The sequence below is a fragment of the Salvia hispanica genome, chromosome 5 (genome assembly GCF_023119035.1).
Source record: "Salvia hispanica cultivar TCC Black 2014 chromosome 5, UniMelb_Shisp_WGS_1.0, whole genome shotgun sequence".
In the NCBI taxonomy this organism is placed as follows: domain Eukaryota; kingdom Viridiplantae; phylum Streptophyta; class Magnoliopsida; order Lamiales; family Lamiaceae; genus Salvia; species Salvia hispanica.
The window spans coordinates 28,625,705-28,642,250 of record NC_062969.1 but is presented as its reverse complement, the minus strand read 5'-3'; the positions used below and the strand labels follow the sequence as shown (position 1 = coordinate 28,642,250).

General features: G+C 30.7%; 1 protein-coding gene and 1 long non-coding RNA gene across 2 annotated transcripts; one reads left to right on the top strand and one right to left on the bottom strand.

Moving 5' to 3' along the window:
- The first annotated feature begins 1,146 nt into the window (after positions 1-1,146).
- LOC125186210 (dormancy-associated protein homolog 4-like) lies at positions 1,147-4,401 on the top strand. Its single transcript, XM_048082557.1, has 3 exons — positions 1,147-1,637; positions 1,792-1,897; positions 4,064-4,401. Exons 1-3 carry the CDS (start codon positions 1,361-1,363, stop codon positions 4,089-4,091), a joined length of 411 nt encoding a protein of 136 aa, XP_047938514.1. The 5' UTR covers positions 1,147-1,360; the 3' UTR covers positions 4,092-4,401.
- Positions 4,402-12,032: 7,631 nt separating this feature from the next.
- On the bottom strand, positions 12,033-12,694 carry LOC125186909. The gene is made up of 2 exons (XR_007170530.1): positions 12,555-12,694; positions 12,033-12,211 (listed from the first exon to the last, which is right to left on the bottom strand). It is a non-coding gene; the product is annotated as an uncharacterized LOC125186909 (long non-coding RNA).
- Between the last annotated feature and the right edge of the window lie 3,852 nt (positions 12,695-16,546).

Below are 16,546 nucleotides of genomic sequence, written 5' to 3'. Positions count from 1 at the left end.
ATTTATCAATATAGCGTATTAAAAATATTAATACGATGATATCAAAATGTCAACACATAATATCAACACATTATATTGAAGTTCAACAAAATTATGTGTTTACATTTTTAATACACTGCATTGATGAGTTAGCAAGTTAGCAACTTAATAAAGTTAGCAATTGATCACACACCTAGTGGAACAACTATAGATTAATTGTGAATGAAAATAAACATAAACCATAATAATGGGACTACTATAGATTAATTGCGAATCATTTGATCAGTTTGTTTAAACTAAGTATTCGGAACAACATACAAAAACTTAGCCACTCATAGCAAACTCGATTGCACCAAAACTAAAGAAACTAGAGTTCAGAGTTGTGGATGATGATCCGTCTTTGAGTTAGATGAAGATTTCTTAGATAACATCATTCATTTTTAATCCTCACATTTCTTAGATTCTTATCTACGGTTGTGTCAGTTTTTGTGTGTGAACTCCCATGACTGCAATTGTTGTATGTTGACAAAGTCACCCGATCGAGTAGAGGTCTCTAAAAAATTTTATGTGACTTACTCAGTCGGGTTCGTGTATGATAGTGTGGCAAATCATCCGGCCGGGTTGGGATCTCTGAAAAACTTGGTGTGATTCACCCGATCGGGTAAGATAGTATGGCAAAGTCACCCGATTGGATTGGACTCTCTGGACAATTATTTCATAAATGACCCGATATATATTGTGGGATTTGGTGACAATCTCACCCGATCGCGTGAGTTATTGTGACAAAATCTACCTGGTCACGTAAAGCTCTATGCACCGCAAAGACTCTTTTTTCTTGCTCCAAACTTGTCCTAGGTCCATTTCCGCCTCAATTATCAACATATAAAGAGAAAAATACACTTATATGAATATAGAAGTATGATAAAAATTGAAAATGTGAGAAAATGATAAAATATTTGATTAACTAATAATACTTTAATTACTTTTCCAATTTATCGCTCTCCTATTTTATTAATTATGTAGTATTAAAATTTATGTTTAATCAAATGTGCACATATTGTAGGATTGAGGAAGAAGACCTATACTTGTAGTAATTTAATGGTACTAGTAATTTCCCAAATAAGATCCACCTAACTTAATGTTATATGATGTCGTCTATAAAGACTTGTACATCACCCAGCTCCACTCCACAGTCTCACTCATTTCTCATTTTAATTTTATTTACCTCTTTTGATCTCATCTTCCTTCTCTTCAACACACAGATAGATCTCTTCCAAAACTATATCGTCTAGCAAACATCCTATTTTACACAACAGCAAGGAAAATAAAAGTAAAATAGTAACTAAAGTTTCTGCTATTTTAGAATCAAATTTCCAACACAATGGGACTTCTCGACAAACTATGGGATGAAACTCTAGCTGGTCCAACGCCGGACTCCGGCCTCGGCAAACTTCGCAAATACAACTCCTTCTCCGCCAGATCTAGCGCCGCACCGCCGCCGGATCCGGTGCCTCCGCCCCCGATCAACAAGATTTCTCCGAGCATCCCCGTCCCTGGAAGCGGAATTAATAATTATCGTAATCTTACAGTTTCCGTGGATCCGCCGTCGCTTCCGTCGTCGCCGTCGTGCTCCAGCACTCCGACCTCGCCCTTTACGCGTAAGAGATCTTCAATTTTAAACCTAGAGAGAGAAATTAAATATGATTACCTGCATGAAAATGGATTGGTTTGGAATCGGGGGTTGATGTGAAAATTTTCTGGTTTTCTTTTGGGGCTGTTTTCTAATATTTGTTTGTTTTGGGGTAATTTTAGCAAATACACCTGGGGCTGCGGGGAATTTTAAGAAGTTGACGAGGAGAAAATCGGCAACCGCTGCTGTGCCAAACTCTGTGGCCAAGTCTCCAACTGGTTATGATTGGTGGGTTGACTTTTCTATGCCCTTCTATTATTGATACTGCTAATTGCTAATTGCTAATTAGTCCTCAAACTTCAATCCACCTTCTCTATTCTGAATACTACATTCATCCCATGAAATTATAAATATTTAGGATGGCATCGGTTTTTATCTATAATTACTTATTTAAAGAGGTAAAAAGAAAAAGTTATTGGAATATGTCAGTGGAGAATGAGACTCGTCTAATTGGAAAAAACTCATCTAATTAGGAAAAGAAGTTATTGAAAATAAAAGTGCACTATTTTTATACTGAGATAGACCAAAATAGAAATAGTCTATATTATGAACAGAGGGAATATGATAGTAGGACTACACTTTCTTTGGTAGGAGTCATTTTTTCACTACAATTGAGTCGTTTCTATATTATAATACTTCCTCCATTCTAGCCTAAATGAGACTTTTCTATTTCACAAGAATTTAAGTAGTGAGGTTTAGTGAATTAAAATATACTTCTCGTGTCCATAAAAAATATGAACGTGTGAGAGAAAATAAAGTAAGACAAAGAAAAAGAAAATAAAGTAGGATTTTGTAAGATGGAGAATAACGTAGGAGAGAGTAGAGTTAATAATTGCCAAAAAAAAAATACTCCCTCCGTCCCGGATAATTCGGGTCACTTTGACCGGGCACGGGTTTTAAGAATTGTAATGAAAAGTGGGTAGAAAAAGTTAGTGGAATGTGGGTCCTATCTTTATATATTAGTTTTATACTCCCTCCGTCCCCGATTAAGAGTCACACTTTTCCATTTCAGTCCGTCCCCAATTAAGAGTCACACTTCATTTTTACCATAAATAGTAAGTAGGTCTCACATTCCACTAACTCAATTCACTTACATTTTATTATAAAACGAATATAAAAAAATGGGTCTCACATTCTACTAACTTTTTCAACCAACTTTTCTTTATATTTCTTAAAACCCTGTGCCCGGTCAAAGTGTGACTCCTAATCGGGGACGTAGGGAGTAATAAAATGTGAGTAGAAATAAGTTAGTGGAATATGAGGTCCACTACCAAAAATGGTAAAAGTGAAGTGGGACAAATTATGTGGGACGGACCGAAATGGAAAACTGGGAACGAATTATCCGGGACGGAGGGAGTATGTCACTTGGGTTAGCATATCCCAAATCTGAATACGTCCCTCTTAGTTTAAGATGGTGGTAGTATAAATAATCAACATAATTTAATTTTTTTATTTTATTTTCTCTCATATTTTATTATCTCTTCATTTAAATTTTAATATTTTTTGTATTTGTTGCCAAAGGAAATGTCTCAAATGGAGAAACCAAATGAGTGATAAAAATAAAAATATATACCGGGTTTAGGACTTAAGTTTAATTGTACTCCTATTGATTATAAAAAAATGTTTATTGTAGTAGTAGGACTGTAGGAGTACTTTTTTATGGAAAAAGAGAACTATCGTATCCATTTATTGAGTTATACATATGCACTAGATCTGTTACTACTAGTATAAGGATGCTTTTTACACTATAGAGGAGCATATATCTGTGTATTGCTTACAAAATTAGTTGTGTGTTTGTTAAATCACTACTTTCATATACACTATAGAGGAGCATATATATGTATATTGCTTACAAAATAAAAAATATGTATATCACACATACAATCTTTACTCCATAATTACTAGTTAGATATGACTAAAGAGATAACTCAAATGCAGGCATGATATTAGTATCAAGGGGTGTGATCCGTTGCTAATTTGCTAGCTCATCACCATAGTGTATTAAAAATGTCAACACGATAATACTGATGTCAATACAGTTTGACAATATAAACTTAAGTTGCTATTTTAATACATTGCGTTGACATTAATATTTAAATGTCAATACAGTTTGTTAAAATGTCAACACAAATATGTGTTGACATTTTAATGTGATCGTGTTGACATTTTCAATACACTACGTTGATGAGTTAGCAAGTTAACAATTAAGAAAAGTTAGTATTATAACGCACCCCTTAGTATCAGTGAATGTACTTTAATAAACTATATAAATATGACTACACAGGGCTCTGTAGGGAGATTTAAAAAAAAAAACCAAATGGGTATACCTGACATGGTGATACTTAAATAATTAATGAAATTAATTCTAACATAATTGCTGATATGTTGTTTTAGGATTGTGCTGAGTGCTTTGGATCGTTAAATATGAGCATGTTGATGCTGATCCTTTGGTGGCGTGGCGGCTTTGTGGATAAGATCGATTCAAATCGATCTTTTGCGGGAGAGTTTGTCGGATCACACACGCCATGTTTTCCTAAGATATCCCTTTTGTGTGCATATTACCCAATAAAATGGTTTTCTTGCTTAACTTAAACTCCTGGATTATTCAAACTTTTTGTTTAAGTTTAAACTCAAATAGTACTACTACAGTTTACTGTTCAATAGATGTGGATGATGGTGCAGTTGTACATCTTTTGGTTAAGTGATTAATTATATTAAGTTAGCTTTGCACATCTGCAGAAGATAGGATTGTCTGAGTAATGTTTGGGAGTTGGATATCAAACTTTGCTTATAAAATGAATTTTATAATAGGCAAGCCCATTAGGTTTTGTGGCATAACTTTTAAGCTAACACATCATATTTGTCACTCTCAATTTGCCATCATATTTTTGTTGATATTTTGGATATTTTTACTTTTTTCTTTTTCAAAGTGGTCCATTTCAATCAATATTTCAATTATTATCCCCATTATACACTACATATAGAAAAAAGGCCATGATTTATGGTCGGACAAATTGTGGAGAAAATAGTTAAGCAAATAACGCAATAGTGATCAAAATGCAACTATGCACTAAGGTGGTGTTCGATTTTTTAGATAAATATATCAAGATTCAATTTAGAATTGAGTTGTGAGATTATTTTAGTCATAGAGGATTAGTTATGACTAATTATCCTATGATTATTCATTTAGGATTGAGTTGTGGGGTTGAATCTCATGAACCAAACACACTACAAATTTAATCATAGATACAATCTTGCAAACCGAACGCCCCCTAATTGTTTAGTACTCCCTCCGTCCTAAAGAATATGAACAATGGGTTCAACAAGGTTTAATAAATAAGGATAAAAAGTAGTAAGAAATAGAGAGAGAAATGGTAGAAATAATGTTAGTGAAGAGTGAGGTCTATATTATTATAATGGTATAAGTTATTAATGATAATGATATATGTTGTAAATAGAATTATGTGTATGGGTAATGTGTTGTTTGAACTTTTCAACATTAGAAAGTTCATACTTTAGACGGACGAAAAAGGAAATAGTCCATACTCTTTGAAGACGGAGGGCGTATAAATAAGAGCTTGATATATAATTCTGTAATTAGCTGGGATAGGTTGTGCTGGGCAATAAATATAACCGAAGGGATCAAGAGAGTTAGAATCGTCGAGGACCTAACACTGGTTTTAGTATAAGTAAAGAGAGTTTTGCAGTATAAGTTGGAGATTTTTAAGATCTACTCTACTAGTCTACATTTGTCCTCAGAAAATAGAAACTATTTTCATTTTGATTTGTGTCTTAAAAATAGAAACTTTGAAGCTTTTATTTTTGTTTAATGAGGTGAGATCCATTCTTCACTAACAATACTTCAATCACTTTTTCTTTCTATCTCTTTCTTACTTAATAATTGTGCTATAAAACTCATGTTGTTTTAAAAGTTTCTATTTTTTAAAGAGGAATGTAGTACTATTCTAAAACATGTGTTTCGAGTTGCTTGTATATGTAAACCTTTTGTTTCTGTATATTGGAATATTTTTGTCATGTTTTGTTAGTTTTTTCACGAGTATTTCTGCATTGTAAACTGAATAGTGGCCAGGTCATCACTAAAGGTCTCTTAGTCGGTGTCTTGCAAAAGTAAAACTGTGTTTCACAACTTAGATACATTTTAGTGATCTATCGGTAAAAGCTGTAGTGTCAATCTACAACACTCAATGAATTTACAGTGAGATAAGTCTCTCTTGCTAATTACGAAACAATGCCATCTCAAAAAAAATTATTTTTGAATCTTTATATACAGGGTGTACCACAATAATATGCGCTATTTCCTTTTAAGCCCGTCCTACAAGAATATGGACATTCTAATTTTAAAAACTTTTTTCTCTTTAATAAGAGGAGACTCATTCTCTACTAACAATACTTTAATTACTTTTTCTCTCTACCTCACTTTTACTTTACTAATTTTGCATTAAAACTCGTGCCAAACTCAAAGTGCATATTCTTTGGGGACGAAGGGAACATAACATATTGAGCATGCGATTTCTTTGAATCTTTTCACGCAAATTAGTCAATTTGAAGCACAAAGGTGATCAAAACAAGTGATACAAATCGGTCTATTATCAGTACTATATAATAAGGAGATTAGACAAAAGACAAAAAATTATGTCTCATAAATTGTTATTATTGAAAATGACAACACACACTTCACGTGTTTTCTCCTCTTCAAGCTATTTTTATGTCTCTTTTCTAGATCTAGTCCTTTGTGAGTGATCAGTTTTTTCCCACACAAAAGATCATGTTTCGAGTTCGGGAACAAATCAGAAGATCCTTGGTTGAGAAACGTCATGTGGATTAACGCAAACAATCATCGATTCTTTGAAGAATCAGAATGTTTGAAATAACAAGTGAAAACAGGATAAAGTGACAAAGGAATGAGCACCGGGCAAAAAAAGACTGTAGAGGGACTCGCTCGGCCGAGTGAGTGTAGCTCTTTGTAGCCACTCGGCTGAGTCACAATCGGTGTCATTGATTCCAAAGGACTTCACTTGGCCAAGTCAATTTGGCTCTTATAGCCACTTGCCGAGTCACATATGGCATTGCCAATTTCAGAAGTTTTTCACACAATAATGTTGGATTTTTTTAGTGTAATTGGGTTAACTTGATTGATCAGTATTATCATAATGATACATCTTATAAGTATGGAAGTGCGGAGTGCACGTTTATTTGAATTCATCATGATGGACTGGGGTCCGGGGACAGCGCCCCCGGGTAGCGGGATCCAAGGGGCGGCAGCCCCTGGCTGGGGGTCAGCTTGGAATTTTTTTATTTCCAACGAAGTTGTTGTATAAGAAATTCATTCGAAAATGTAATTTCTGAAAGTCAAAGGACTAGTTTGCAATTTCAAAAACCTTTTGAAAATTAGTTATTTTCGGTTTTTTCCCATCAACAAATGCACTGGTTCATCTTGTTAAATCTGATCAATTCTTTTTGGTTCAACATTCTTTTCTCAGATATCAACATATTAAAGTTCTGATTTCTCTGAATTGTATCCGGTCAAATATTTTGGTAGAACCACCGAAATTGATTTGATCTGAAAGTGATTTATCACGACTTTCAGATTATCCGTTTTTGTTCAATATTATAAATCTCCCTAACAAACAAATAATAGCGGAGAGAATATGATTGAGAAAATGAAGATCTCAATGCGGGGGCGGGAGTATTTAGTGGTCATCACGGTTGAAACTCCGAGACAGCCGCGTCCTCGGTTGTCTTCTCCGGGCGAGCAGACCGGCGGAGTGGGTGTTGGGAGAATCAGCTGCCGCTCTACAATACACCCTAAATCACAACTCCTTCCATTCCCTCATCTCCGGACGTCATTTTCTGACGGAGTACGGACAAAGAGACCGGCAGAGGAAGGGCGATGGAGGAGCGGCGACGCAGAGCGGGAGGTGTGGCGGCGATGCAGGCTGATGGCTTGCCGGCGTGGTGGCGATCCGCCGATTGAGAGAGAGATGGAGATGGAGATGGAGATGGAGAGTGAGAGTGCAGTGCCGATTTGGGGAAGAGGAAGAGGGAGGCGCCGCTTTTTCATGTAGGGTTTGCAGGGAATTTTAAGTTATGGAATACTGTTAATTGGGTTTATTTGTGTTGGGATTTTAGTACAAGGAGTGTATTATTTGGATTTTAATTGTTTTGGTATTTTAGTCTATGAATGTGTATTATTTAGGCTTTATTTGTGTTGAATTTTATGATTGAAAATTTATAAAAATTTAGAGTTCCGAATTGGGTGTTATGGCTCTATCATTATATTTTAGTTTTAAACATTAGGTTTTAGTAATTTGGACTATTAATTTATAAAAATTAAGACTTTGTACAAATTTTTTTAATTTAAATCCTCTTTTGTAATTAAATTTGTATATTATTATTTTGCCTTTTATTAGACTTTTAATTTAAAAATATAGGTATACTTAATGAAAATTGTTATATAGTAAAATGAATCTTTAACTTGATGAATTCGATAATAAAGTTGGAGGTTTTCTATCTAAAAATAAATAAAAATTGGAGGATGTTGTAGTCGAGTAGCTTTATACTATAAAAGTGGTCCTTCTAAATTTTATTGAAAGATGCATATATAGTTGAAACTTAATCAATTGTTTGCAAATAATTGATACAAATAATTTATCTAACGTAAATTCAAAATAATTAATACTTGGAACTAAAATTATTTCGTTATTAATACATAATCAATTGTTTGCGAATTGTGTTTATATTTTTCGTAAATTAACTTATGAAAATTCTTTAAAGAGACCAAATCTCTTGAATTACTAAAATTAAGAAAAAAAATACTATTACTGTCCATATTCATGAAAATTGTCACTTATTCTCATTTTGTTCGTCCCTAAAAATTTATCACCTTTTACTTTTACCATTTTTTGTAAGGAGACCTCACATTTCACTAACTCATTAACACTCACATTTTATTGAATATAAAACTACTTCATCCGTTCCATAGTAGTTGAGTCATTTTGCGATTTTGGTACATTACATAATAGTGAAGTCATTTACCCTTTTAGTAAAAGTTAACACATTCTTTAGTTCATGCGTAGCCAGGATGCTAATAAGGAAAATAGATCATTTTTAGTGGGATGCCCCTCAAAAATATGTTAATCGCTTATAGTGAACGAAGGGAGTACTATGTTATCATGATCAAATTTATATAGTATTTATTTTACTTTTGTGTTTTCTGAATATATAGTGCAAGGATATAAATACATCTAATAAAGTGTTATATACCATATGCTTCCTTTATTCAACCATATGCTTCCTTTATTCAACTTAACACGTATTTTTTTAATGTCTTATTACATTTTCTGAAATGCAAACATATTTCCACTTTATCTTTTGTCTTATTATATTCATTCTCCACTCAACTTTTTATTTTAACTAGTATCACGCCCCGTGCGATGCACGGATTAATTTAATTTTATCAAAAACAAATTCATATTTTCAATTAATTACTTAAAATCAAATACAACTATAGTTTATCTAAAAATTAAAAATCACAAATGTGAAAACCAATTCAAATAACCAAGCGCATACATAGATTTAAGATAATTGTATGGAATTTGCATTATTTATAAAATTATGCAAAGCTTCCAATGACAATTTTCTTTATCTCTTCCACAAAACAATAATCACAATTTTATATTTTATTGATAGAACATATACAGTTGAATACCATTCACACAAAAAAAATAACTAATAATCGTCAATAATAAGGAGTCACTAAAATAGAAAGATGGATTAGTTAAGTATGTGGGACATAAAAAAAAGTTTATATGATGACAATAACATATTAGTTCATAAGTTTTGGGGAAAAAAAATGTAAGCAAGGAATCACAAGTTCAATCAACCTCATAGATACAAATTAAAATTTACAAAAACAATTCACACAATCTCTCATGATTTGGAAAAAAGATATATTGCTTATAACAACTGTCCATGTTCCAAAGCTAATCCTAACACTTAGCTCTAATCTCAAGCCTAAAAATAGTTACAAATTAATTAAATAAAAGAAACTTAACCAAATATAAATAAAATGTTACATCTTCTTCTTCACTCATATGTTCCATTCTTCTGCAATCTACTTCTGTTTCAGCTTCCGCCTCAATCCTGCTTCATACAATTCGATATCAACTTTTATTACCTCAGAAGACATATTATATTAATATTTAGATCTATAGTTGAAATAAATACTAAAATATTGATATCTCAGTTCTCAAAATAAACTACAAATCTCATACTTACATAAAAAGATTTTAATTTCATGCGTAAACAATTGCCTTTAGCGCCTCATGCGTAAACAATTTTATGTAGTGTACATAATTCCTGCAATATATAGAAAATGAGAGTTAATCAAATCTATCCAATCATATGTACAGAAGACTATCAAATAAAGCTTATTGAAAGATGAAACTAAAGAATATAGAATACTCTATTTGAAATCTAGGGACAAATCCCATAGAAATAGAAAATAGTGAGTGAGTGGAAGTATAGCATCTGTGTAGATATTTATAGTTCAAGAAAAAGAACGTTTCACACCCTCCATTTATAATAAATTTAATTTTTTTATTATATTTAACGTAATAACATAATGATTGAAATTTAATTATTTTTAATGTATATAAATATATACGTTACTAATAAGAGTGAGTATAACTTTTATATGGAGTATTTAATTGAAAGAGTCTAGTTCATTTTATTGTAGCGCTTATGAAGGTAACGTGGCATGGTGTGAGAAAAGTTACAATTTTTCATTAAATCTATTAAAATATAGCATTAATTTTCAAACAAATAATAAATGGCATCAATTTTGGGATGGAAAAAGGCCTCGTCAATATTTACATACAGGATTATCTATAAATATATGTATACACAAACGCACAACCGGGAGTGTAACGCACCTTAGCCTTTAATTTATGATAATCAATTCTTTGACTATGTTTATAGCCTACATTAGTTCATGATATTCATTAGGTTCTACAAATATCTATATTTTCCCAAAAGTTCTAAATATTTAAATATATATCCAAAACTAATAAATTATCATGCATGTACGATATGCTATGTTTTATGGGGTAGTAATATTTACTATAGTGAAAATAGCTTGTTAAATAGATAACCGTCCAATTATATAGTATATGATCTTGTAATTAATTAATCAATTTAATTCTTTATTGCATTTACATCCTTTTCATAAAATAGTTATACAAAAACTCCCATAACTCCCCATTTATATATTTATAGATTATAATTTATTATTGGTTTCACAATTCTAACGTGATAATCTTCTTTTATGTTGGTTACAAAAATATTTATCCCACTTCACATATAAAATGACATTTTCCTAAATACCTCCTAAACTCTCCTTATTCAATCCTAAATGTACAACCCAATGACATAGTAAATAGAATTTGTTTCTAGCAATCTTTTTGAGAGCCTCGGCAATTTTATAAACAATTTCTACCAAACACTAAAATCTAGTGCATTATATAAGCTAGTATCACACCCGGGCGATGCACGACTCATTTTATTTTCTTCGTACTAATTTTATACTGTGAAATAATTTCACGAAATAATAGATTATATCATTATATGAAAATTAAAATCGTAAATATAAATAAACGAAGCATGACTAAGGTGTAATAACTTATAATTCAAATTTACATATTTAAAAAATCGAGGTATGCAGAATACATTTTAGTTAGGTAATAACGACTTCAAAAGCTTCCATGAGCTATATCATTTACAAACTCTCAAACCTTGTTTATCCCTTATAGAGTCATATCAACTCACCATTTACACCAAATCTAAAACCAATTTATAATACATATCATACTTATAAAACAATTTTACTTCAACCATTAGACCAATCTCAAACTCAAAATTTTTTCTCTATTCACTTATTTTTCTATGTTTCTGATTTTTCTATTATAGACTATAATATCATAACAATGTATCAATAATTTATATAAATTAATTATTATTATAAATTTGATTATTGTTATTATATTTACAAATTAAATATACTCTGTATTATATATCTACTCATATTAAGAGTTTATTTTAATTTTGTTATATTTGAAATGTCAATCCAATTATTATTTTATTGAATTTTATCATATATATCAGGTATGATTTTATTTACATAAAATCAATTAAATTCATTAGTCAATAAGGGATTAGCTAGTTAATAACACTAATAATTACATGAAGCAAACATTCATGGGTTACAAATAAGTACTAATTAAAATTCATTAAAATTATTAGACCAAGTCCATATAATTTATTAAATAAATCAAACAGAGGTAGCTAAACCAATCTTAAATTTCGACCTAGAAATCGAAATTCTCTAAATAATAAAACGCGAATTAATGCATACAGTTCTACAAAAAGTAGAAAATATGAAACACAATTGTCTTCACAATGAAATATCATCACGCAAAACTGACTCTCCTTCTCCAACAACAGCACCATTTTTTGACATATTTCCTGCAAGTATGAGCGGAAATAGTGAACTTTTACTACTTAAAATATAGTTGCAAACATGACAAAATACCATAACGCATGTATTGGCTGACTTATTTGCCAAAAATATTTAGTTGTCTCATTAAAACCACAACAAAATATTCAAAAGCATCCTTATTTTTTTCGAAATTCTAAGTGATGAATCTATATAACATACTCACAATGAGAAACAACAACAATACAATTCCAACAACTTTGGGTCAAGAATCATCAAACAAAAATGATTACAGAAGCAGAAGCAGAACAATAGATTCAAATTGATGAATAATAATTGCGATGAACAGAACATCAGAAACGAATGACTAACCAAGATTGATTGGGGAAGTGCAAATGCTATATTGCTGGTAAACGGATTGTTTGTTTCGTTATTGTATTTGTAAGTGAGAAAGCCATGAAAATTTATAGGGAGAAAGAAGTTGCAAGCAAAATAAATGGCGTGAGTTTGTGGGAAGGGGAAATGGCTGATAATTCATTGAGTTTTTGTAACTGAAGACATATCTTTAAAGGCTGAAATCATGTATAGATACTACGCATGAGGTATTAAAAGTTAGTCAAAAATTTAATGTCATATAGTATTTAAAGGTATTGAGAATTGTATTTATAAACTTAATTATTTGCACACAATAACGGCAATTCAAATTCAAATACTAATTAAATGAAATAATAAATCCAATATACGTTGATTCATTCCAAAAATAATTGTAGATTTTCATTTTTCACCCCCCTTTCGGTTCATCTTATGCTTCAAAGTCATGCTCCTACATATTTTATAGATAATTTACAAACTTGCCTACAATCTCTATCAAATATTCAAATGCATGCCCATAACTTATAAAAATTTAAAGTGAGGCCAAAACTCGCCTTTTATATATGTATAGATATATTTAGCTGTTAATATATCTTTATTATTTGAAAATCATTTGTCCTGTGCATAGCACGGGTGATAACACTAGTCTAGAAAATACGAATGTACAAACTTTAAAGTTCAAATACCATTTACATGATTCACTCTTTTGAAAATGATAGAAAAAATGAAAAAAATATTGAATATCTCATGTATGATCATTGAAAAAAAAAGACACATCATGAAAATAATACTAAAACATAGTACTATATTATAATGAAATCACAATCTATTAAAAAAATTTATGATAAACCGCGTTAGTGGTTGTGTATTGACTGTTTGAATATGCACGTCACATATTAAACTTTGGGGGCACTTTTTGCCGGTGGAGACCAATAAAAAATATATAAAAACATATGATTAGTTAATAATATATGTATATGAGGTGGATTAGGGTCTTTACTTAAGATCCTAATGTAAAACATATCACAAATAGTAGTCTTTGGATTGGACGGTTATTATAATAATAGCCGAGGTATATTATTATATAAAAAACTACATTATTAGATGATACGTGACATTAATTTAACTATTTGATCACAAGATTCAATAGACTGACAAGTATTTTGTGTTTTGCATATATTTAGAGTTATGACATGAATATATGGTTTGTATTATATACTAAACTAATTTTAAATACTTAACACCAAGTATTATAAAAAAATGCAAAGTTCATTACAATTTTATTTGTATTTAATTATAAGGAATTCGGAAATTTTAAAACAATTATATGATCCGGTATAATTAAAAAATCAATTTCATTATAAGTTTGTTACTATTAGTTTCATTATTTGAACTTGAAGTTATCTTATAAAGAAGTTGTTCAGTGTTTAAGGTTTAAGACTTGTATCATATTGATTAGAGTGTTATGAGTCTATGATTATATTGTGGTGATATATTATATACTTTTATAGTAGGTCTTTAATATTCGGTGAAGACAAAATATGATTGACGTTGTAACAATTTTGTAAAAGTAGTTATTATGTGCATCCTTACGAAAATTATAAATAAATAAACAATAGAAATAAATTTATATTTTTATATTTCTAAATCCATGTAATAATAGTCTCTTTGTCCCGCTAACTGTGAAACATTTGCTTTTCGATACGAGATTTTATGTATTGTTATTCTATAAGTTATGTTGAGAAAATAAAGTAGAAGATGAATAAAGTAGAGATACGTTATTCCTATTTTAGAAAATGTGACTTTTAGTGGAATAATTTAAAAAGAAAAATATGTTACTAAGTACTACTACTATTAATGAGACAGAGGAAATTTTTATTAATTTTTTAAACATATTAAAATTTTAAATACGTATATTACAATATTAGCACTAACAATTAGCTGTGTGTCTCCACAACATCCTAAAAACTAATGCATGTGTTAAATATAAACCGAAGGATTTATTTAATTTAATTTTAGTTTTTTATTGTTATGCATTGATCAAAATTAAAATTGGAGTTTCAAATCAATTGTCAAGATGGAACTATACAATAGTTGCATTTTTATATTTTTACAAGAGGGAACATCTTTTTTGGTCCACGAACTTTGTCAAAGTATCATTTTAGGTCCATGAACTTTGAAAATATCATTTTAGGTTCGTCAACTATGAGTTAATATCATTTGAAGTACTTTTTTACTATTTCCAAGTTTTTCTGGACGAAAATACCCTCAATACCTTGCAGGGTATTTTAATAAACTTTATCACATACTCATATTTTTTATAAATATCTGTACTATATATTTTTGACGAATTTTATAAATATGATTTAACCTTCAATAATATCACTTTTGTGACATGCAAGAAAAGTTCCTTCTTCAACTGTAATTAAAGAATTTTAAAATATTTTTAAGATGTGAATACTCGTAAAAATTAATTTCACAGTCAATAAACGATACTTGAATATTAATATATTGATATTATTTTTAAATAATATATCAACATTCAAGTATCGTCTATTGACCGTGACCTTGGTATTTTACATGTATCCCTACCTCAAAAATATTTTTAAAATTCTTTAATTATAAAATGTTGAATAAACTTTTCTTGCATGTCACAAAATTAAGTGATAATATTGAAGGCCAAATTATATTTAGAAAAATTATCGAAAAATATGAGTATGCGATAAGTTAATTAAAAATATGTACCATTCAAGGTATTGAGGGTATTTTCGTCCATAAAATCTTGGAAATAGTAAAAAAGTACTTCGAATGATATTAACTCATAGTTGGCGGACCTCAAATGATATTATCAAAGTTCACGGACCTAAAATGATATTGTGACAAAGTTTGTGGACCAAAAAAGATGTTCCCTCTTTTTACAATAGCTGAATATTCGTCAGATTTAGGGTTAACTCTATTTGAATTGTGAATTATATTGAAAGTTTATCATATTAATTAATTCATACTTTCGTGTATTGGTGAGTGGTGACGTCTCTATTTTAAATTGTGGAGTAAAGTATAAAAAAGAGGAAATATAGAGGTAAGAGGTGTAAGAGCATCCGCATCGCGTCTCGATGCGGGCTCTATCTCGTCTCGAAGAGATGAGACCGCATCGAGACGGCGATGCGGCCTCCATCTCGTCTCGACGAGATGGGACATCTCGTCGCGTGTCGCGCGCGGAAGAGGTCGGCCTCGAGATAGCTCGCACGCGCCTTGGCGACGTGGCGTGCTCCGGTTCGTGCGTGACGCCCACTCGCCGGCCCGCGAGTGGGCGTCGTTTATATCCGTTTAAAATGTGTTTTTTTTTGTTTTTTTTTTAAAATTGGGAAAATTCGAAAATAAAATAAATTAAAATATTGTAATTTTTAATTTTGTATTTTTCAATATTGTGATAAAACTCGAAAATTAAAAAATTAAAATTAAAATTAAAAATATTCCATAGGATTTCAATTATGTATTTTTCATATTTTCGGATGTTGAAATTTTTGTGGTTTTTAATGATTTAATGAATTATTAGTATTAATTTAATATTTCAATGGAATATTAATTGAATTTGTTGGAAATAAAAATAAAAAATGAAATTGAATGAATAGTTAAGGGATGAGATGGTTAAGAGATGGAGGGATGTAGGTGTTGTCTCTTAGTTAATAGATGAGATGAAAAGTACAGTGTGGCCAATTAATAGTAAAGAGATGAGACGGTTAAGAGACGGATAAGAGACAGAGTTACGGATAGCCTAAGCATAATTTGGATATTTTATGATTTTGTAGAAATACATATTCTTCACTCTACAGTAAAGACTAAAGACTGAGTCCTTTGTTTACATCCGCAGTTAAAAAACATTTCTTCACAGAGCAAATATGGAAAGTGTTTAATTTCAAAATAGAGAAGAAGATAAAAAAGATTTTATTTTTGTTGTTTGAAAATTGAAACACAATCTGTACAGCACTGAA

What these genes read in the sequence shown, in the direction of transcription:
- LOC125186210 (XM_048082557.1), top strand. Translation starts at nt 1,361, where the DNA reads ATGGGACTTCTCGACAAACTATGGGATGAAACTCTAGCTGGTCCAACG. An exon ending in TCCGACCTCGCCCTTTACGC is followed by an intron (nt 1,638 to 1,791) that starts GTAAGAGATCTT and finishes GGGTAATTTTAG; the next exon opens with CAAATACACCTGGGGCTGCG. An exon ending in TCTCCAACTGGTTATGATTG is followed by an intron (nt 1,898 to 4,063) that starts GTGGGTTGACTT and finishes ATGTTGTTTTAG; the next exon opens with GATTGTGCTGAGTGCTTTGG.